Genomic DNA, 24,314 nt, shown 5'->3' on the forward strand with positions numbered 1-24,314 from the left:
GTGTTGAGAAAGGAAATTATCAGTCAGTAAGAGCAAAGGAAAATTTCGTAAAATAGCGATAATAGTATATACCTTAATTAAGGTATATAAAGATATTTTTTTCAGAGACAAGTGCCTTTGATTTTCCTAAAGTATAAAGCATACATGCACATGTATGTGACTTTACAACATATCCTGAAGATTGTTGTTAGCTCCTTCTAAGCTACATGTACACAAACTTGTCTGTCAATGTGTTTGTGTCTAAATAAGATTGTAAAGCAGACATGATATTTGTATGCGATAGACCGATGAGACCACCTGATACTTAAGGTCTCCTGCTCTTATCCAATCTAATTAAAATACAGATCCTGTGTCTCTGACAACACTCCTTCCTACTTTCTGTTCTAGTATATAATTGAATCAGCCAATGATATTTCAGTCTTCAAATTTTTGATGGTGTGTATAATTACAACAAAACCAATGGACCGCAAAAGGTCCTTAAACCAGGAAGTAGAATGGGGCATTGTCAAGTCCTTGTAAGCGAAGCATGAATCTGTATATCAATCAGTTTGGCTCATATCAGGACTTTAAAAACTTAAAATAAACGTAATATAACTGTAATATAACTGTCATGACTGTATACAGCCTTATGAAAAGAACACACATTTTAATTTAAATGTTAACACATGTAAATGTACAACTGTTGTTAAAAATCAGTCAACATACATGTATTAAAGTGTTACTGGAATCTAATCAACTAACCAAAGCAAAATAAATATTCTCACAAACAACTTAACAAACAGCTATATATCTGTATAATGTAAACAAAAATATAACACACAATAAAAAATTTTAAACTTAAAAAGGTTAGTTAAAGTATAAACTAATAGGTTTTTATTCATGACACAAGCTTACAGGTTTTGTATGCTTATAATGGGGTCTGGATGGAGTTTATAGAATAGAGAATAAAGATTCTAGACTACAGAAAAATGGGCCAAAAAGATTTAAAAAAATAGTGAAACAATAAAGAATAGAGAAAAATGGGGTGCAAAATATAAAGATTGGAGAGTACGGGGGAAACATGATAGAGAAGAGAAAAACCAACCAAATATAAAAGAATATGGAAATGAAGATCCCCCATCCAGACCCTCTATAACTGTAAAGTTTCAACAACAAAAATAATAAGACATGAAAGGTGCAATAAAAAATCCTGACCACGAGGATGGATAACACCATGACAAACATTGTCCTCAAATCATAAAACAGAACACACAAGACTGAACTTGAATGTATTAACACCACTAACCACTAACATGACTGTGAGTGAACTAGAATGGAGTATACAGATAGAGGTAACCTTAATCAGGAATTAATATTACATTTGTACTACTATAAGTTATTTTATACATCTGTGAAATAAATTAATTACAATTATAAACATGCAAGCAAAATTAAAGATGTATTAATATTCATCTGGCAATGCTTAAAACAATTTATCTGTTTCTTAAGATACAAAATGTACATTGTTATGATTGTATATTTAAGATAAGTAAAATTTACACTACAATTTTTTACTTTCAGGGCTTTTCAATGAATAAAAAAATTTGCAGAGGGAGATAATCATCTGAATACAATTGCAAAGCAACCAAATTTCACACACAAAATGGATACTGCCAATTTCACTTTCCACAAACTAGCAAAGCATTTATTCTAAATAATGTTCTCCCAAAGAATTATCAACTTCTATAAATGTTTCATTAAATTATTTCTCTAGCTATATTTAATATATATACGAGTAATACTATATTTCTGATTACACTAAGTAGTAATTTGTATGTTACCACTTCCTACAAAAAATATGTAGTGCATTTTACCTGTACATGGTCAGGTGTAATTTATTCAGTAATATTTACACCAAACTATATTATGATTTGGAATCTGCAAGCCTTGTATTACTACCAAACATATTTCTCATTAAAAATTCATAAGTTGCATTTATAATACCCCATGATATAAACGATCTGGTAAAATTTATGTGTACACCTCTAAACAATTTCTTAAGTTTTCTGTCTCTTTCAATCCATACTTGTTTGGAAACTTTCCAAAAGCTGTCAAATTCACCACTAAGTTTACATTGCATCTTAACCTTCACTACATTGACGGGATAAAATATAGTACTCAAAGATGCACCTAAAACAGCACCACAGAAAAAGTCCTGAGATATTCTATCAGCTTGGGAATCAACTCTTGGCAAATTTTCCATGGCGTAATCTCTAAAGAGGAAAAACGGTACATTGCTTGGTCCATTTCTTAGTAAAACTGCTGATAATCCACGAAAATATTCCCTGAATCCATATTTACGTACCTCTTTAAAAGCATGAGCGGTATTGTCAAAACGATCTTTATACTGGCGATCTTGCATTAAAACTTGAATTCTTTCAAAAGGACACAACACTGCTTCTAAGGTTCCTGCAGTTAATGCTGAAAAAATACGAACTCCATGGAGCGGTAAAGATGGATGTTCAACTGTCAAATAATGTTGAATTTTATAATAGGATCCAAACATAAGCGAAAGTGAGGTAGTTTTCTGAAGCAAAGGGGACAACAATCCCCGATACAAATGACGGATGCCTTCTTTCTGTAACTGCCCTACAGCCTTGCAAACTCTCACACCATGCAGCTGCTGTCGAAACATCACTTTATTAATGGGGAATGTAAACCCAATATTTACGAAGGCTGCTCCCCAGCCACTAATGAATTCTTCATAATCCTTTGTATTTCTGCTATGGATATAGGTTGACATTTCCTTCTGAGAAATAGTCCCAGGTTTTTGTACTATATTTTCCATATTGTGGTTCTTCATGATATGAAATGTTATTTAATAATTGGATTATAGACACAATACATTTGACAGTTCGACATATTCTTGTCAATTATCAACATCCTGCAGAATCTGGCTTCTTCTCAAATCTGTAATGGATAAAGGAAAGATCAAAATTGTTGCTTAACCGTATACATGATATAAAAGACTTAAAACAGGTATAAGCAATCTATATGTAAATAAATGTAAAACAACATTTGGAAAATCTCCAAAATTTGAGGACACCAATGGTCCATGCAATAAAATTGAGAATGGAAATGGGGAATGTGTCAAAGAGACAACAACCCGACCATAGAACAGACAACAGCAGAAGGTCACCAACAGGTCTTCAATGCAGCGAGAAATTCCCGCACCCGGAGGCGTCCTTCAGCTGGCCCCTAAACAAATATATATACTAGTTCAGTGATAATGAACGCCATACTAAACTCCAAATTGTACACAAGAAACTAAAATTAAAAATAATACAAGACTGACAAAGGCTAGAGGCTCCTGACTTGGGACAGGCGCAAAAATGCGGCGGGGTTAAACATGTTTATGAGATCTCAACCCTCCCCCTATACCTCTAGCCAATGTAGAAAAGTAAACGCATAACAATACGCACATTAAAATTCAGTTCAAGAGAAGTCCGAGTCTGATGTCAGAAGATGTAACCAAAGAAAATAAACAAAATGACAATAATACATAAATAACAACAGACTACTAGCAGTTAACTGACATGCCAGCTCCAGACTTCAATTAAACTGATTGAAAGATTATGTCTTCATCATATGAATATCAGGCACAATCCTTCCCGTTAGGGGTTTAGTGTCATACCATCATAACATATATGAGAAGAACATAACCCGTGTCATGCCAACAACTGGTTTTTAAATAAATGTGTTAAGTGCCGATGCAAAGACCCTATAAGTGAATCAATATTAACGCCAAAATATGCAATCTTTAATGACCTGACAACAGTATCGTAACTATATCCCTTCTTAATAAGTCTATTTAAAGGTTTTGTTAGCTTCAGAGGTGAATACTGACATTTTTGTGCTTTATAAAGAATATTTCCAAAAAATTGGATGTGAAATACCTGAACGTATAAGAAGTCTGCATGTTGAGCTATATTTAGGAATGATGTCCTTATACCGATGATAAAATTTAGTAAATGTTTTGACTAGTTTGTGATATCGAAAACCCTGGTGTAATAATTTTTCAGTAAGTCTTTACCAAGTCTTTAATTAGGTGTTACTAAATTTTGAAACAAATAATTTGAAAACTTGTAATTAATATTAATACAAAACATAATTTGAATCCCAATAACCAAATAATGACCATTTTTACATGCTACCCCAGAGACATATATATACATTTAGTTTATATGTCTCTGGCTACACATATATAAAAGAATGCAAGACAACATATCATATTACAGAAGAATAAGATACTTACAAATGCATGGGGAGTGACAAGTCCCAGCCCTATCTGTGTGTAAAACATAGCTCTGTGTGTAATACACACACTGAGTGTGGTTGTAATCATGATAATTGTCTTTAATAATTGCAATATTATCTATATAAAATTGGCCTGTGGGAAATGTTTATGTATATTACACTTTAATATATATATATATATCATGTATATTTTCAATATTAACAAGATAAAAACAAAATGATCTATTTAAAAATAATTGTGTAAAAATGTAAGAAACAAAATATTTAAATGTATTAATATTTAAATAAAATCTTGGAAATCAAGGTTAAAAAATATCAATAAAAGACTGCAAAATGTCATCTAGAAAATAACACATCTAAACTCTGAAAGATTTTGTCAAAACGTTATCAAGTTATTGCACAGACAACACTGAGTATCACTTTTCACTACTTAAAAACATCTACAACTCAACAACGATAAAAGCTAAAATTGTGAGAATACAACTTGACCTTCATTTAGTCATAGGAAACAACATATTTAAATTTGAAAGATTTCATCAAAGCTTTTTTAAGTTATTGCATGGACACTGTTTGGCAGCTGCCAGCCCGCCGTACATCATCAAATTAATAACTGATGTGTTCCATTGGAAATACGGTTAAAAATGGGGTCACTGCTCGTTTTTGCCTGCTATAATATAAAATAACAAAAATTTTCTGTAGATTCCATTACAATTTGAACTATTTCTGAGTTACCTCCACTTTAAATGCAAAGTTTAAAAAAAATCTGAATCAGGCCAAAAAAAATATATATATGTCTGTTTACCGTTTATACTTGACCGACCCTATTTCTGAGCGCCAACCTGAGGTCATTTTTTTTTCGATCTTAAAGTGAAAAATTAACTGAACTCGTGTCAAAAGTGAAGTTAGAGTTGCCAATTAAATAAATCTATTGCCTGATACATCCCAATGTTCACAATTGTGAATATGGTGGCAGTTTAAAGGAAAGTCGCAACTTGTGTGATGCAAAAAACACTTTGCCGTCATTTTTTTCCATCCATTAACCAAGGGAAATAATCCAATTATTAAAAATACAGATAAACTCTGCCCATGGACAACTGGACAACATGGAACGATTGAAGACAGACTGCATGACTCAAAATCATGTTGCAAAAAATAAGATGAAATGGAAATACCAACCTTCCTACCCTATTTTTTTTAATGATGTAACTTTAAACAGACATATCTTTTTTTTGGCCGCAAACAAAAATATTCTACTTTTGTAAAAGAATGATCAATTATAACTTAAAATCACATATTTTTTTCATTTAAATGAAAATTCTTATTAAATTGCACTCCTGCATTGAAATTTGCTCACTAAATAGAAAATTTAGACCTATTGTGTTCTGCCACTTGACAATCCAAGATGGCAGAAGACACCCATAAAAACAAGAGGCTCTCAAGAGCCTGAATTGCTCACCTGTATTTCAGAGGAGAAGATTTTTAAATGTTAGCAAACTTGATGAACAAATTGTGTAAAATTGTCTTTAAAGGACAATAACTCATTAAGGGGTCAATTGACAATTATGATCATATTAACTTTTGTGAAGATCTTACTTTGCTGAACATTATTGCTGCTTACAGTTTATATATATCTATAATAATATTCAAAATAATAACAAAAAACTGCAAAATTTTGTTAAAACTACCAATTCGGTGGCAGCAACCCAACAATGGGTTGTTCCATTCTTCTGAAAATTTCAGGGCTGATAGATCTTGACCAATTAAACAATTTTACCCCGGTCACATTTGCTCTAACAGATTTAGATTTCGAGATATAAGCCAAAAACTGCATTTGACCCTTATGTTCTATTTTTAGCCATGGCGGCCATGTTTGTCGATGGATACAAACTTCGGATACAATTTATAAACAAGATACCCTAAGGAACATTTAGTTAAAGTTTGAAGGTAATTGGCCCAGTAGTTTCAGAGGAGAAGATTTTTAAATGTTAGCAAACTTGATGAACAAATTGTGTAAAATTGTCTTTAAAGGGCAATAACTCATTAAGGGGTCAATTGACAATTATGGTCATATTAACTTTTTTGTAAATCTTACTTTGCTGAACATTATTGCTGCTTTCAGTTTATATATATCTATAATAATATTCAAAATAATAACAAATAAAATGCTTCGCTGGGGCGCAGCTTGATACGACCGCAGAGGTCGAACCCTGAACAGTTGGGGCAAGTATGGACACAACATTCAAGCTTGATACAGCTCTGAATTTGGATTGTTATTAAATATTTGACACAGCATAGGTTTCTGACACAGAAAGAATGTGGTCTAAGAACTTGAATTTTTTTAATTTACCTATTATGGTCCAATGTCCAAAATCAAAATACATGGTTAGATTCAGCATATCAAAGAACCCCATATATTCAATTTTTGTTAAAATCAAACAAAGTTTAATTTTGGACCCCAACTTGGACAAACTTGAAAACTGGGCCCATAATCAAAAATCTAAACACATGTTTAGATTCAGCATATCAAAGAACCCCAAGAATTCAATTTTTGCTAAAATCAAACTAAGTTTAATTTTGGACCCTTTGGACCTTAATGTAGACCAATTTAAAAAACGGGACTTAAAATTAAAAATCTAAATACACGGTTAGATTTGGAATATCAAAGAACCCCAATAATTCAATTTTTGATGAAATCAAACAAAGTTTAATTTTGGACCCTTTTGACCTCAATATGAACCAATTTGATAGCGGGGCCCACAAATAAAAAATCTAAATTCATGGTTAGATTCAGCATATCAAAGAACCCCATATATTCAATTTTTGTTGAAATCAAAAAAAGTTTAATTTTGGACCCCAACTTGGACCAACTTGAAAACTGGGCCCATAATCAAAAATCTAAACACATGTTTAGATTCAGCATATCAAAGAACCCCAAGAATTCAATTTTTGTTAAAATCAAACTAAGTTTAATTTTGGACCCTTTGGACCTCAATGAAGACCAATTTAAAAAACGGGACCCAAATTAAAAATCTAAAAACACGGTTAGATTTGGCATATCAAAGAACCCCAATAATTCAATTTTCGATGAAATCAAACAAAGTTTAATTTTGGACCCTTTTGACCTCAATATGAACCAATTTGATAGCGGGGCCTACAAATAAAAAATCTAAATACATGGTTAGATTCAGCATATCAAAGAACCCCATATATTCAATTTTTGTTGAAATCAAACAAAGTTTAATTTTGGACCCCAATTTGGACCAACTTGAAAACTGGGCCCATAATCAAAAATCTAAATACATGTTTAGATTCAGCATATCAAAGAACCCCATATATTCAATTTTTGTTGAAATCAAACAAAGTTTAAATACTGGACCCTATCTTGGACCAACTTGAAAACTGGGCCCATAATCAAAAATCTAAACACATGTTTAGATTCAGCAAATCAAAGAACCCAAAGAATTCAATTTTTGTCAAAATCAAACTTAAGTTTAATTTTGGACCCTTTGGACCTCAATGTAGACCAATTTAAAAAACAGGACCCAAAATTAAAAACCTAAATACACGGTAAGATTTGGAATATCAAAGAACCCCAATAATTCAATTTTAGATGAAATCAAACAAAGTTTAATTTTGGACCCTTTTGACCTCAATATGAACCAATTAGATAACGGGGTCCACAAATAAAAAATCTAAATACATGGTTAGATTCAGCATATCAAAGAACCCCATATATTCAATTTTTGTTGAAATCAAACAAAGTTTAATTTTGGACCCCAATTTGGACCAACTTGAAAACTGGGCCAAAAATCAAAAATCTAAATACATGTTTAGATTCAGCATATCAAAGAACCTCATATATTCAATTTTTGCTAAAATCAAACAAAGTTTAATTTTGGACCCTTTGGACATTAATGTAGACCAATTTGAAAACTGGACCCAAAATTAAAAATCTAAATACACTGTTAGATTCGGCATAACAAATAAATAAATGTGATCAAAGATTTTACAAATCTAATGCGCCATACTGTGCAATTAAAGATTACTTCTTGAAATTTTTCAATATTTGAAATTTGAAAAAAAAATAATATTTGAAGAATAATTCTTTTTAATTTCTGAAATCTGAAATGAGAAAAAATTGGCCCCCCACAATTTCTTTTTATCCCCCCCCCCTTTTTCCCCCAAAAAAATTCTTTCCCTCAAGATATGGTCATAATCTCAATTCCAATTTCCAATGGAGTTGGCAACCATAATTACCCATTAAAATTTACCATAGTGCTAACTTAATCTATTTTATAATAGAATTAATAAAAATATAGTGTCAAATCTTTCATATGGATTTTTTTGTAAAAAAAAAGATGAAAACATTTGCAGATATTTTTACTGGTCTTCCTTTATAAATATGCATTTCTTTAAACATAATTTAAAAGCAGTGTAAGGGAAGTAACCAAAACGTTGTATTTTGATTACCTCCCTTACACTGTTTTAGATTATCTTTATTGTTCATTAACCATTACTTTATACATAATTTAAAAGCAGTGTAAGGGAGATAATTTCAATGATGTATTTGATTTATCTCCCTTACACTGCTTTAAATTATGTTTTGTACTAAAGTATTTGTCCATTAACCAGGACAACCTTGTTTTTCCCCCTTTTTTGCCCCTAATTCCTAAACGGTTTGAGCCATAACCCCCCAAAGCAAATCCTAACCATCCCTTTGTGGTATGGAAACTTGTAGTATAATTTCAGAGAGATCCATACACCGTTCCACAGTTATTGTCTGGAAACTAGAAAATGCTCATTTTTGGCCCCTTTTTGGCCCCTTATTCCTTAACTGTTGGTACCATAACCCCCAAAATCAATCCCAACCTTCCTTTTGTGGTATTTAACCTTATGGTCAAATTTCAAAAAGATCCATTCACTTAAACTAAAGTTAGAGTGCGAAAACCAATATGTATATATATATATACGCCGGACGACGACGACGACGAAGACGACGCCAACGTCATACCAATATACGACCACAAAATTTTTTTGCGGTCGTATAAAAACTGCAAAATTTTGTTAAAACTACCAATTCGGTGGCAGCAACCCAACAATGGGTTGTTCGATTCGTCTGAAAATTTCAGAGCTGATAGATCTTGACCAATTGAACAATTTTATCCCATGTCAGATTTGCTCTAAAAGCTTTAGTTTTTGTGATATAAGCCAAAAACTGCATTTGACCCCTATGTTCTATTTTTAGCCATGGCGGCCATGTTTGTCGATGGATCAAAACTTTAAATACAATTTATAAACTAGATACCCTAAGGAACATTTAGTTAAAGTTTGAAGGTATTTGACCCCGTAGTTTCAGAGGAGAAGATTTTTTGTATAGTTTACGACGACAGACAACAACGACGACGGATGCCAAGTGATGGCATTAGCTCACATGGGGCCCTTCGGGCCCCTGTGAGCTAAAAAGGAAGAAAATATCAATAGTCAAACATCAAAGTCAAAGAAAAACCAACAATTCATGTTTTCCATGGGAAAATATCAAAAAACAATGAAAAGACAAACAACAGTCTACAAAACACTACATGGAAAACTAAAGACTGAGCAACATGATCCCCATTTTTTAATTTTCTTGTACCAGTGAACTATTTTGGAGGTACATGTAGAGTTATATCCCTTAGACATTCAGATTTTTTTCACTTATGCAGTATCTGTAAATAATTCACATTTTCTTCTTTTCTTGAATTTTTCTTGACTACATTGCTGTAATTGAGTTTTTAATTGTCTGTCATTGATAGCTGTCTATGCGGTATGGCTTTTGCTCATTGTTGAAGGCTGTTCATGTACGTTGACCTATAGTTGTTAGCTTCAATGTCATTTGGTATCTGGTGGAGAGTTATTTCATTGGCAATCATACCACATCTTCTCATTTTATATTTACTATTCATAAAAGTATAATTTCAAGGTCAATCAAAATCTCATTGGTGCATTTTCTGAAAAATACTGCAATTTACTATTCTCCAGGGAGCAATTAATATTTGAAGGCCCTGCACAGTTACTTAACATCTGTGTGCAGTAGATTTCTTAGTTATAAAAATATTTGTATACCAGGAAAAAAATTATGACATGTTTTGGTCTACCAAAACTTGAGATTTAAAGGGTTGTTAAAAAAATTTACTTGTATTTTTGGAGAAGATTAAGAGGAGATTATTCAAATCTTCAAATAAAAATTAAAAACTTACAACTGAACTAAATCCATATTCAGGACGAGAACATGATAATGTGTTCGATATGAATATAAACCTGCTTTGAACTAGACCTACACACTGAGCTTGGTCTCACTAATTAGTAACAAGAAGCATCAGGAAGTGACAAGAAGCGTAAAGGAGCGACAAGAAGAATAATTTAGCGACAAAAAGACTTAATTTAGCGCCAAGAAATCTTAATAGAAATCATGGTAATTAAAGGTGTTTTTTTTTTTATATAAATGTGTTTTCACTACTTACATGCATGTAGTTAAAAATCATAAGGTTATGAATGTTTGAATTTGTGTTGGATGGGTTTGTGTTTATGGGTTATTTCTTCATTCTTAAATTTTGTTAAGCTATTTTTCTCAATTCTTTATGGACAATTGGTATAAACAGATGATTGAAGGATTAGCTCCTCATGTATGCTTGTATATTAAGAGTAATTGCCATGTGCTTTTATTTACATAATTTAATTACCAATTAACTCCCTGTTGTGACATGATAATGATTCTGGGATTGTTGCAAAATGTTCAGATTGATACATACTTTAAAATGTTTTTTTTTTTTTCACTAAAAATTCATAATATAACTGTAGTGCTACTGAATAAAATAAATTTGTAACTTTATTAAACAACAAAAAATCAGCTGGAATGAATTCACTTTTTCTATTAATTGATTGTTTTTATAGTGTTTAAACTTTCTTGTCACTAAATTTGTCTTCTTGTCGCTAATTTTTTCTTCTTGTCACAAATTTTTTTCTTCTATTTTTCTCTTAAGGCCAACTAAAATTAATTAGTAGATTTTCATCCAAATTTTTTTTTAAAATGGGGCGGGTGGGATGATTTTATTATTTTATTTTTATTTCCTCCAAACCCTTTTGTGACGTGTTCTTCATATGCCAGTCTGATTAAAACCAGCCCCCACTATCCATATGTAGATAGTGGGGGCTGGTTTCAATCAGACTGTTCATTTGCAAGGGTAATTAAGCTTATATCATATATATATATATATATATATATATATATATATATAAGGAATTCTGCATAATTTTTCAAGTTTTTAATAATATTTCTGATTGGCAACCACTGTTCTACATGTAATTGCTGCTTTAGAAACCTATTTTTAGTAAATAGCAAAAAGGTGGAGAAATGCTCTATTTTTGACTACCTACATCAAATTCATTTTGCTTTCTAAGCTATGGTTTGTAGTGCCCTTTACAAGTATTATGAGTACAGAGTGAAATGAAAACTCAAACTGTGTTGAAAATACTAGGGTTTATGCTTTTTTGATTCTTATGCAGCCGTGCAAAAAATACAATGTAAAACATGAACTTAACCAAAAAGAAGTTGTTTAATGACTCTATTGAGGGGTTGGGGACAGAGGGTAAACATGGTAAATCTAAGGGCTTGCTATAATACATTTTGTACGTTGGACGACTTTTTGTACTCAATATTATTATATGGTCATAGATCGCACAAGTTCGTGCTTGTGTCAATTTCTGTATTTCAGTCATGTTTTTTGTAGCAATGTGTTTCACGATTCTTGCGCTTTGGATATCATTCACAGTCCAAATTTCCTGACACAAAGTCTTTGTATATATAGAAAAATCCATGGTTTTCTAATCACTGAAATTAGTGACACTGCAATTTGCATTCTTGGACACCTCCTGTTACTCGTAACTCGATTATTTCATGCCCTTCTCAACAGCAATCTCTATTCTCGGAAAATAATGTTGTCATTATAGAGCAGAATATTTCGACTTAATCATTTGGGTAATTACTTGAAAAAGTATGAGAAACCGAAATTTGCTTCAGGAAGTTTTGAAAGAAACAAAATTATCGGCGGTTACTGGTAACTATGGTAACAGAAATGAACAAAATCCGGAAATCGTAAATCCTGTCAAGGCAAGAGAAACAAGACGTTTCGGCCATGGAGCCGGTTTCGTCCTTGGTTGATTCGGCCGTGGTCATTTCAGACTTGTACCACTTCGGCCATGTAATAAAAGTAGTTTCAGCAATACTTTTATTTTATATCAAAAGAGATTTGTTGTATATACTCTCATTTATATACCTTTAATAACTTTAAAAAGAACTTTAATCATACCTGCCAACCTCTGACAATGAAAAATCATGTCATGACATGACATGTCAAAAAGCGTGTGAAAACACGAGATGTAAATGCGGACTTTTTAAAATGAACATCATACAAATTTGTTAATAAAAAAAATTTGTAAGGGTTTCGCGGAACCCAGTGTCTCGCCTACTTTTTCTGTTAATCGCAGGCTCAACAAAAACGAGGAAGTAAATCAATAAAAATATTCCTCTTGATACTATCTTTTGATTGTAAGAAGTTTCTGTCCAAGTTTGGTAAAATTCCAGGATAGTTTATGAATCTAATAAATGTTTAAAAACTTTAACTGCAGACTGAATGTAATGTTAACTGGAAGAAAACAAAATTTCCTTCTAGATACTAGCATTTGATCATAAACAAGCTTCTGTCCAAGTTTGGTACAAATCCAAAATAGTATAAGAAAGTTATTAAAATTTTAAAAACTTTAACCACAGAGTGAATATGTTGTTTCCTGGCAGAAAATCTAAGTCCATTTAAAAGTAAAATATGGAAAAAATGGATTTATTTTTTTACAAAATTTCCTTCTAGATACTAGCTTTTGATAATAAACAAGCTTCTGTTCAAGTTTGGTACAAATCCAAAATAGTATAAGAAAGTTATTAAAATTTTAAAAACTTTAACCACAGAGTGAATGTGTTGTTTCCTGGCAGAAAATCTAAGTCCATTTAAAAGTAAAATAAGGAAAAAATGGATTTATTTTTTTATAAAATTTACTTCTAGATACTATCTTATGATCATAAACAAGCTTCTGTCCAAGTTTGGTACAAACCCAGGATAGTTTAAGAAAGTTATTAAAATTTTAAAAACTTTAACCACAGAGTGAATGTAACATTTACTGGCAGAAAAACTAAGTCCATTTATAAGTAAAATACGGAAAAAATGGAATTTTATTTTTACAAAATTTACCTCTGGATACTATCTTATGATCATAAACAAGCTTCTGTCCAAGTTTGGTAGAAATCCAGGATAGTTTAAGAAAGTTATTAAAATTTCAAAAACTTTAACCACAGAGTGAATATTTGTGGACGCCGCCGACGACAACGACGACGAAGACGCCGACGGAATGAAGGATCGCTATGTCTCGCTTTTTCGACTAAAGTCGAAGGCTCGACAAAAAAACAATATTCTACTGTAAACTTTTATTGCATTCAACAGTGGCCTATTTTTGCTGCTTTCAAAACAACACTACTAGGCAAATATTCAAAATAACTGCCAGTTTGGTTACATTTACATGATAACAAGGCACACAGTGTCAATATATCATTGAGTTCTGATCTAAATTCAGTGTAAATTTCTTTATAATTGAAAATGCTCTCTCACAGTCAGAATTGTTATTTGGCAAAACTAAAATATTAAACGTTTAAATAGCAAGCGTTGAAAGAATGTCATGACATATTTTTTGCCGTTAAAAATGTCATCTACATCTGCTATTGTCTGGTCAAAACTGGGTAGTTCATCAGAAGACAGCTGGTACTCTGAGAACTGATTCAACAGTTTTGTGATATTCCCTTCCCATATGGCCTGTGGAAATCTGTTGGCTAGATTTGAAACTGAAAATGAAAAATATTTTATAATTTGAATACCATTGAATGCTTTATCAAATAGTTACATCCTCTCACACATGTTGTTATGATTGCAAATGATTGATAATGTTTGCAGATGATCCAATATAAATATGAGAGTAACATAGGGTGCACAATGGCCCTCTGTCACTTTCTTTTGATTCATTTTAACATGGACTCCCAACTTTTTTGGTACGTACACACGTATCGTTTTCGCTTAGCACTCGGCTCTTGAGACGACAGTACAGGTCCAGAAAGTGACCTCTTTCTGCTGGATATTTCCCCAATGTCAATTTGAGAGAAAGAAGTAACAAAATCTTAAAACCTACTTACAAACTTACCTGAAGTGAAGGGCTTTTGTTGTTCGTCCACATCGTAAATAAACAATGGCGACTCAACAATTACTACAAAATTCTCGGTATTTATCGTCTATTAATGAAAACCCTGTGAATCGTGATCTCAATAACTACCAAAAAATCAAAACAACGAAAAAGCGTGTAATGGCGTATAAAGTAACGAAAAGCGTGTACACACCATGTGACAAAATTCTCGTGTATAAACCGTTGAAAAAGCATGTATTACACGCGAATATCATGCGAGTTGGCAAGTATGACTTTAATGCACTTTCATAGTAATGGAGGCAGAGACCTGTACACACATATGTGTACATATGTCTCTGGTGGGGGTTTATATTTTCTAGACTTCAATCTTCTGATAAAAAGTTAGAAAATTTATATATTTACCTGGCTCTGCCGACTGGTACATTTTTTATGTCTAATCATATATAAAGAAATATTTACTTACTTCTTATTTTTTTTATTCAAAACATTGATAGACACGGACATTAAGAAAAAATCATAATGGACCGAAACAACCAAGTCCGAAGTGGTGTATGGCCAAAACGACATATGACAGAACGGGTTTATGGCCGTAACATCTCTAAAGCGAGGCAGGTACACTAGTAGCATTTAGTACAAGGCAAGGTGACCACAAAGGCGTTTTTTCTCCTTCTGTATGCTGTTCATATTGTATTTAATCATGTTAAGATAGTCCATATAATTATGACGTCTTGAAAGGCTACTATATTTTTATGCTTTGATGCCTTACAACGTCGCTGTAAAAGCAAAAAAATATAGTAGCCTTTCAAGACCTCATAATTATTTGGACTAATGTTAACACTCAAACAAACAAATATTTTATTGCTTATTTTAATCACACCGCCCACAAGGAGCAGAATAATCAACATTAACTTCGACTCATGATCGACTTCAAAAGATTGTTTTGATTTTAGTTTAATTTATACGTCTTTTATAAAGTTGACCTTTTTTAGACCAGACTGAAAATTACGGCAGAAAATATCCTCCCCCTTTTTTAAGGTATATCAATGTTTTATTACATGATGGATATTGCTAGTTAATGCATTCATTTGGAGGCTTTTGCGTCTTTACCATGATGCAGAAATTCGTAGAATCATACTGACTGTATTTTGAGATTTGCACATTCTGCAGCATCTTTTCAGGGGAGACAATTCATACAATTTTGACAACCTAAATTGGGTATTACAATTTGGATCATTTCAAGTAATGTGTTTTATCTGGGACTATTATAGTCCCAGGTTTTATGATATATATTAACACTTATATTTCGTTATTTGTGTCGATATACTTCGCCCGATTGCTACATTTAATCACAAGAAGGAGAGATCGATTACGGGGAGGCAGGGGCGGGTCCAGGAATATAGGTTGGTGGGGGGAAGGGGGGATGGGCGCTAACTTAAATGTTCGCCGAGCGTAGCGATGCGAAAATATTTTTGAGGTAAAATTATCGAAATATTCTTTATTAAGCTTAGGACAACCATGCTTTGCAAATTTTAGGGGTGCGCACGCCAGCCACACCCCGCCGGCTGAATCCGCCCCTTGGAGGGACTGACCGTGAATTTTCGGGTTAGATATACATATGAAAAAGGGGGGATCAGCCGACGAAAGTTTCGATCTTGATAACATTGAATAAGGGAAAAATTAAAAGATAGTCTGTCTATTCAGGACATCAAAGTGCAAAAATTTCTACAGATACATTGGCGAAAAAGTTACATATCAAGGACAACAAAGTAAGCTGCCGTGAAAAATTTCTCTGACAGATACATTGACAAAAAAGCTACATATTTAAAACAACAAAGTGCAGAAATTTCTGCAGATACATTGGCGAAAAAGATACATATTCAAAACAACAAAGTGCAAAAATTTCTACAGATACATTGGCGAAAAAGAAAGATATTCATGTCAACAAAATGCAAAATTTTTTTACAGATACATTGGCGAAAAAGATACATTTTCAGGACAACAAAGCAAACGTTTCTGCACTTAATTACGGTCGATCGCCATCACAGGTCTAGGACCTACCTGATAAATTTTGTTAGTTTGTTCTCCGCCTAAACATACTTGAAATATATGCCACTGTATCTGCATCTGTAACTGTATCGAGATAAATTCTACCAATGTAGGCACACCTCCAATGGAGTTGAATATATATAATATCCTTCACCACACAATATAATAATACGCAATGAATGTCTAATCCAATTATGAATACATAGTAATATATCAATAAAAATGACTTCTGTACCGCCACCATTATGTACAATTAATATATGATTTGACAATAAAAAGATAAAATTTATATTTAATTTTAATCTGTATGCACCCATATAATAACCAAATTTATTATTGGTTGATAACCGTCTATTTGATTCGATTACAACTGATGATACCTGTGGAGATTCCCACCCTGATCATCAGCTTAATGTCATATATAGTTTACATTATATTTACTCCTCATGAAAGGTTGTTTTTCTTTTCACATTTTTGTTGTTTGGTTAGCAGTTCATACCGCTTCATATGCAGATTGTTAATAAGCTGTCTACACACACTCTAGTTGTCCAGTAATATTTTGAACAATTTCATTGTTACGTTTATCCACAGTATAGTAGAAAGGATTAACTATTAGCTGAACTAAGTCTACTTCCTCTACAAAGCAAGATTTTGGTAAAAGTTCACTCCCCATATCAATTATTATCTTCATCAGTCTTTTCCTGTCGGTTTCAAGTGACTCACATGTTAGTAAAAAATGTGACAAGATTTCAGGACTCTTATTACAAAGTTTACATGTTGGACTGACTTTGTTTTTATTGAATGATGCTCGATTCGATTGAAATATATATGTTCCTGTAGCAATTTTGGTTCTTGTATGAATCCTTACAATGTCTCTATTGTTGGCTGTTTTTGTAGTGATCAATGGGTGTATTTTCCCAATAGAATATTGACAATTTATATACCGAAGAGTTGAGTTCATCTTTGAGTCATCAAGAATTTTATTGGTCCAGTAGCTTTGCACTTTATTGTTTATAAAGGATTTCCATTTGTTTTTTGTTAGTGGATTGTCCAGAAAGTTTTCTATATTTTCTATATTATATAACAAACAGAGTTTTTTAATATCAATGAACCAACTGTTACTATTGAAAGATTTTAATTTAAGCTGCCTTTCCGCTATTCTCCACACATTTGAAGTTTTTTTCTGATCTCGTGATGGTCCAAAATAATGTCAAAATTTTGATATTTAACTCAGCTTCAATAGGTATCATGCCAGAGAGTATATAAATGGCTGGGTCTGCTGTATTTGTAGATAATGATAGTAGCTGTTTTAATAATTTCTTGTGGTATAGATTAAGAGTTGTTAGAGATTTTCCTTTTGGGATCAAAATTTCTAGTCCATAAGTAAGAATAGGTAGTACAAAAGTTTTAACTAGTGAGATAATTGTTTCTGGGTCCAAACCGTTGGTTCCATGAAGACCTGATCCCATTAAACTATATAAAGTGCGTCTTGCTTTTTTGATGTTTTCTTCAACTGTTAACTGGACTGAGTTTTTTTCTGATTTATGTATTCCAATGTGTGTTGCTGTTTTAACTACTGGCATTGGCTTATCATCCATATTCCAAAATCCTTCTCCAGTTTCTATTGTTTTTGAGGTTGTTCTTACTGGCAGTATTACACTTTTAGTAGGTTGTAATAAGTATCCTTCTCTTCGACTGAAGTCAACTGCAATATCAACCATGGACTGTATCTCCAGTGGATTTGTTGCTATAATAGCGACATCATCAGCGCAGGTAGGTACACAACAGTTTATGTTACCAATTTTTCCGCCGAGTCCTGTTTCACACAAGAGGTTCAATAAAGGGTTGACATATACTTTATACAAGTCAGCAGATATAGCTCCACCTTGACGTACTCCTTGTTCTACTAAGAAAGGTTCCGAAAGGTGACCATTTCATTTAATACATGTAGCAGCATTTTGGTAAAGATTTTGTATCATTAGTAGAGATTGATCAGATATTCCAATTTGGAAGAGTCTTCTAATGAGGTTTGCATGTACTACTACATCAAAGGTTGACTTCCCATCAAGCAGTGCTATGTAAGTTGGTCTTTTTAGGTCTTTATTTTCTCTCTCAAACTCCTCTATGATGAGTTCACACATACGTGGGGTGGTATCCTCTGTGAATCCACTTTGTAACGGGTTTTGAGATTCGATAATTTTTATATTTTCTCTTAGTTTCAAGATCTTTTCTATTATTTTCGATAAGGTTGGAGTGACAGTAATTCCACGGTAGTTAGTAGCATCTTTAATATTGCCTTTGTTTTTAAATATTGGAAATAATGTGCCAATTTTGAGTAGGTCTGGAACATAACAGTATTTAAATGACATATTTATTAGTTCACGTATATAAGCTTTCAGATCTTCACCACCATATATAATATTTTCTGCTGTGATTCCATAAATGTCTGCTGCTTTGTTTTTGTTCAAACTTGATATTGCTTTTTCTACTTCTTCATCAGTCACTTGCATATGAATATATCTATTTTGACAAATATCAGATATAACTTTAACTTCTTTTTCAACATTTTCCAAATGTTTATGATCGAACTTTGTATTGACAGACTTTTTAGCTAGTTCTCCAAAATGTATATGCCAGCCGTTAATAATTTGGTTGTCACTGTTATAGATTTGATTATCAACATTGAGCTAATCTATATGTTTTGACATTTTTCCTCTTTGATTTCTAATCATTCTAAAAAACGTTTTGGTATCTGTGACTTTAGAATCAATTAGTTTTTGCCTCTCATTTATTCTTCTAATTGCTATTTCTAAGCGACATTGCTTCCTCAGTTCGTAAGTTGTTAGCTTCTTTTGTTTCAGGTAGTAGTTGTGTGGATCATTAATGCTTCCGTTACTTTTCAAATTATAGAACGCTATTTTCTTGTTACTGATAGCTTTACGAATTTCCTCATTCATCACTTGTAATTTTGGCTTCTTTTTTCCTTTTTTTGATTTAGGAGCAATATCTTTTGTAGCTTTAATTATGATGTTATTTAAAGTGTTGAATCCGCTGTCAAGGTCTTCACGATTTTGTATTTTACATTTTGTTGAGCTAATTTCTGTAGAGATGAGGCGTGCATATTTTCCTGTATCAATTTTGTCCCATTTTATTCTTGTGTTAAATGTTTTTGCAGATGTTTGAGAGTTTTTAATAATATTGAGCTTTTTCTGAAGATGTAAAACAGACAATAACAGAGGATAGTGGTCCGAAACATTTGAAGTTACATTTAGTTTCTGTATATCTATTATGTTCTCTGAATATTTATTTTGATAAAGAATAAAGTCAATGGCAGTGGCATCTTTTCCATTTGAATGTATAAAGGTAAGTCCAGTTTCTTTTGAAGATAGCTCATGGTCTTGCATAAAGTCATTGATATATTTCTTTCTATGAGAGGAAGCACCATTAATTATGTCTTCATTAAAGTCTCCTCCTATAATTATCTGATGAGTATTGGAGTATGTACATACAATCTCATTCAGTTGGTCTATACATTCTAGTAGCTCTTGTGTACTGTTAGTGGGTCCTTTGCATGGTAGATATAAGAAAACAATGATGATGTTAGGATCTCCTTCTATTTCAATGCATTGAATTCTACTATTTCCTGCTTTCAAAGTCGAAATTAAGGGGTCTAGTTCTTTTCGCCACAATATTGCCACCCCACCGTATCCTCTCGGCATTTGTATTGGAGGCAGAGGGTCATCAGTGTCAACCGGCCTTCCTATTCCTATATATTTAGAGTCAATTTCATTCAACATGTTGAGTTGACAATCAAACAACCAATGTTCCTGAAGTAAATAAATATCTACATCTTCCTTCATCTCTCTGAAGAATGGACCACAAGACTTAGTTAAAATATTTTTACAGTTAAAACTCAAAACTTTCATATTCTTCTGCTCACAATCATTAAAATCTAAAACGTTATTTGTACAGTTACTATTTACATATGTACGTGGATTGTCATCTAGTGCGGTGTCTGGTTGAGGCTTGGATGGTATAAAAAATGATCTGTATAACTTGTAGGTTGGTAGTACAATGGTTGTCCTATTTTTCTATACTGATTATCTATTGTTTGCTGATCGATATGCCTCGAGTGGTATGTATTCTGATCATTAGTTCTTAAAAGTTGTGTTGTATTGTTTTGAATAGATATGTGGTTTTGGACCTTTTCTTTGTTTGTCCAATTTGGAACAACTTCTATAAAGTTATCCTTGCAGATGTTTCGGGTCTCTAGTTTTGTTTGATATGAGTATTGACTAGATATTTCTCTTTTATCATGATTCTGATACTTCCTATCTTCATTTTCTGATCGGTACCAGTATTGATTGGGTTCACTGAACTGCGCTCCATACATACTGTACTGATTAGTTGCTGGTGGTTCACCATAGTTTTGGTTATAGCTGCTATCTCTATAGTACAGTTGTTGGTTTGAAGGATACATTTGCTTGTAATCATATGATGTTTGATTTTGTCTATTGAGAGTATCATTGTTGGTATTTTTATTTTCATTTTGAAGTTTATTTATTTCATCATCAACTTTACTAAGTACATATTTTGTCACTTTTTCTCGTATACCAATCACAAGGTCATCAGTTGCAGTGCTAGTCGTATTTTGGTGTTCAGGAGGATGTTGATTTTGCCTCTTCTGAAAAGACTCTATTTTGGTGTACAGAGTTTTAATTGTATTTTCCAGTTCTAAATTTCGAAATTCTGCTTTATGTAATCTATCTAAGATGTTTGTTTTTTCCTTCATATTTTCATTAATCATGGCTTCTTTCATTTTTAATTGTTCTTCTCTTTTTTCAACTTTTGTTCTAATTGTTTTAATTCCTTCATATGAATTTTGTGATTTTCATCTTAACTTGTTTTTATCAGCTGTAACAGTATATGTAGAACCATCAGTGATCAGATGTGAAGTATTCGGAGATTCAGGTTGTGTCTTTTGGCGTATTTCATCACTTTGTGCAGTACCGACAGTAGCTCTAAATTCAGGTTGAATATATTTTGTAGTTGTTTCAAGAGAAATGTTAACTGGTCCTGATTCATTAATGTAAGTTGTCTCTATTTCTACAGATTTTGGTATTGTTTCATGTGTTTGTTGTTGGGTTTTGTCACTGAGGTCTCTCTGTTCAGCTAACCCTATGCACGAGTTTCATTTTTGAGTATCATTATCTAGACAATTGTCATGAAATGGCATGTCACATATTAAGCATCTGTTTTCAACACTTTGTTCAAAAATTATTGCAGGCATTACATTGAATTTCTTCTTGTAAAATCATGTCAGCTACTGACAATTCTGGATTATTAATAGCACAGTCATTATGTAATATTGCTAACTATACAAAGTTGTTTCTTGTATCAAACTCTTCATTTATGCAAATTTTACACACATAGATATGTACACTTTGTTCTATTTCTTCAATTTCGTTTTCAGCTAGTTTGTCACATTTATAATGGACCCAGTTTTAAGTTTTATTGCCAGATTTTGATTTAACATTTCTATATTAATTTTTGCTCCATTTATCTGTGTGTTACTCATAATTTTGTAAATTTCTTGAGCATGTTGATGTATGAATTGATGAGCATCTTTTCCATTTATCAGTAGTGTACATTTTGTTACATATTAAGCATTGATTGTGAAGCTCAAGTTTGTCGAGTCAGTGATTTGATAGGTATATTGTACCTTTTTTGCCGGTTTTGTCCTTGGCAGTTGTTTTATTACATGTATCAAAGTATGTTTCACATGCATATATGAATAGTTCAAAGGATACTGTATCCAGTTGAGCAGTGATACCCCCGCCTGTATATGAATATTCAATCTCAGATCTCTGTGTAGTCTCAAATTTTTTCTTTAAAGATTTTTCGATATTTAACACATATCTGTTCTCATAAGTTTTTCCAATATAAAGCTTGCTGTCACTTTTTGAATGTTTAATGGTTTTTTAACTAAAGCCATCTTGTATAATTATAAAATTTTCTAGTATTGAAATTGTCTATAAGACCAGCGATACCTGTGAAGATTCCCACCCTGATCGCTAGTACCTATATGTCAATTTACCAACAGTCAAATATTGCCTGTTTTGTGATCTTACGTAGCCACACTCTTGCTAGGTTCGTGTCTGGATGTATTCCGTCACGGTACAAGTTAAAGTTATACTGATCAGATGCCTTACGTTAATTGTCTGATTTTTTTTGTTTATTTTATGATAGATATCTGAGGCGAAATTTGGTGTAATTGATCTAAGTGTCCTGTTGAGGTTGCCAATATGCTCATTGATTTCTGTGTATTGTTTTAGAAGTTTGATGTCTTGTTCTATAAATTGCTTTAGCTCTGATGTTGTTTATATTTATTCCAAGCCTATGGTGGGAGTTGTAAGAAGGTGAGTTTACAACCTGGATAGTTTCTAAAAAGTTCAATAATATGTTGATAGTTATCAGTAAGTGTTTTGATTGTGTCTTGTTCCTCAGACCTTAATGATATGTATTTTCCGTCATAGGATGTAATGTCGCACGTCCCTAACCATATATAGAGAGATATATTGTCAAGCTGACCAATCTTGGAGTCTAGATTGCTATGTAACCATTCAAGTCCTTGTGTTGAGGTACGTCCAGACCTGAACCACCACTTGATTGTGTTTTCTGTGGGGATAGTACAATGTTTGCTGACCCAGTATCCCTTACTGTCAGTAAGAACAACCGGAGGTAATAGGCGTTGACCAGGAGGTGGTACAATAGGTTCACGCAAAAACTTCAACAATTTATATTCTGTCATGAGTTGTATTATGCAATCAAAAGTTATTATATAGGTTATATTCAAAAGCGTGCAAGAGTATACACATGTACGGGTAAGGCAAAGCTATCTACTGGTTATATAAGCAGGCTGGATATATGTAGAAGGCAGACAGTACAGGTTATATACTCAAAGCTCTATTGACTGGTAAAAGTCGGTTATGATTTAAAAAAAATGTCATTCACTTTTGTTGGAAGACAATATATGATATCTGCAGACTATATATTTACAGTCATGAATTGATAAAAATGTTTTATTCGGTAAAACAATAACACAAGATTTTCACCTCCTGAATAACGTAGAAAGTTCACTGTAATTTATAAAAATTGGATACTATTAAAACTCTAATTCAGGGAATGATTATTGATGGGTGCATACAGACTATCTAAAAAAAATTAAGAAATGACCGCCATGACATGCGGATTATGGATGGGCTCGCAACTGACGGATTGGTTTTAGTGTTTATATATCAAATAAGACGCATAAAAAGTTTATAAAAGTATTCCGCCAGTGTTAGGTGTAATAAAGGGATGTATTTGCAATGTTCCTGTCACAATATATCTTCTAAAATATCAAATTCAATGAAAATTTTCCTCTCCCAAATTCAATGAAAATTTTCTTCTCCCAAATTCAAACCACCACCATTTATTCGAGCATGCGCACATCAAAAAAATGAACGTTAATCAAGCAACAATCTCAGTATCATTCAATCAAATGCCCAGTTTCAGGATAAATATGTTACAAACTGTCTTGACATATAGATAAGTGTAATCGAAGATCCATTATCTGATGAGTTGAAACATGGTATATACGTATATAGGCCCTAAAAAATCAGAGACAAGTTCATGTAAGTTCTACTACTAATCAA

General features: G+C 32.5%; 1 protein-coding gene across 3 annotated transcripts; it reads right to left on the bottom strand.

Annotated features, from left to right (window-relative positions):
- Positions 1 to 1,516: 1,516 nt before the first annotated feature.
- LOC127723269 (mitochondrial nicotinamide adenine dinucleotide transporter SLC25A51-like) lies at positions 1,517 to 15,753 on the bottom strand. 3 transcript variants are annotated; one of them, XM_052229838.1, is made up of 2 exons: positions 15,711 to 15,753; positions 1,517 to 2,949 (listed from the first exon to the last, which is right to left on the bottom strand). In XM_052229838.1, the coding sequence occupies exon 2, from the start codon at positions 2,840 to 2,842 to the stop codon at positions 1,904 to 1,906; it is 939 nt and encodes a 312-aa protein (XP_052085798.1). In that variant the 5' UTR covers positions 2,843 to 2,949; positions 15,711 to 15,753; the 3' UTR covers positions 1,517 to 1,903. The 3 variants fall into 3 exon arrangements, with proteins under 3 accessions (XP_052085798.1, XP_052085797.1, XP_052085796.1); XM_052229837.1 differs by having other exon boundaries at positions 15,679 to 15,753; XM_052229836.1 differs by having other exon boundaries at positions 15,627 to 15,753.
- Between the last annotated feature and the right edge of the window lie 8,561 nt (positions 15,754 to 24,314).

This window comes from Mytilus californianus, unplaced genomic scaffold, assembly GCF_021869535.1.
Source record: "Mytilus californianus isolate M0D057914Y unplaced genomic scaffold, xbMytCali1.0.p SCAF_13, whole genome shotgun sequence".
Lineage (NCBI taxonomy): Eukaryota > Metazoa > Mollusca > Bivalvia > Mytilida > Mytilidae > Mytilus > Mytilus californianus.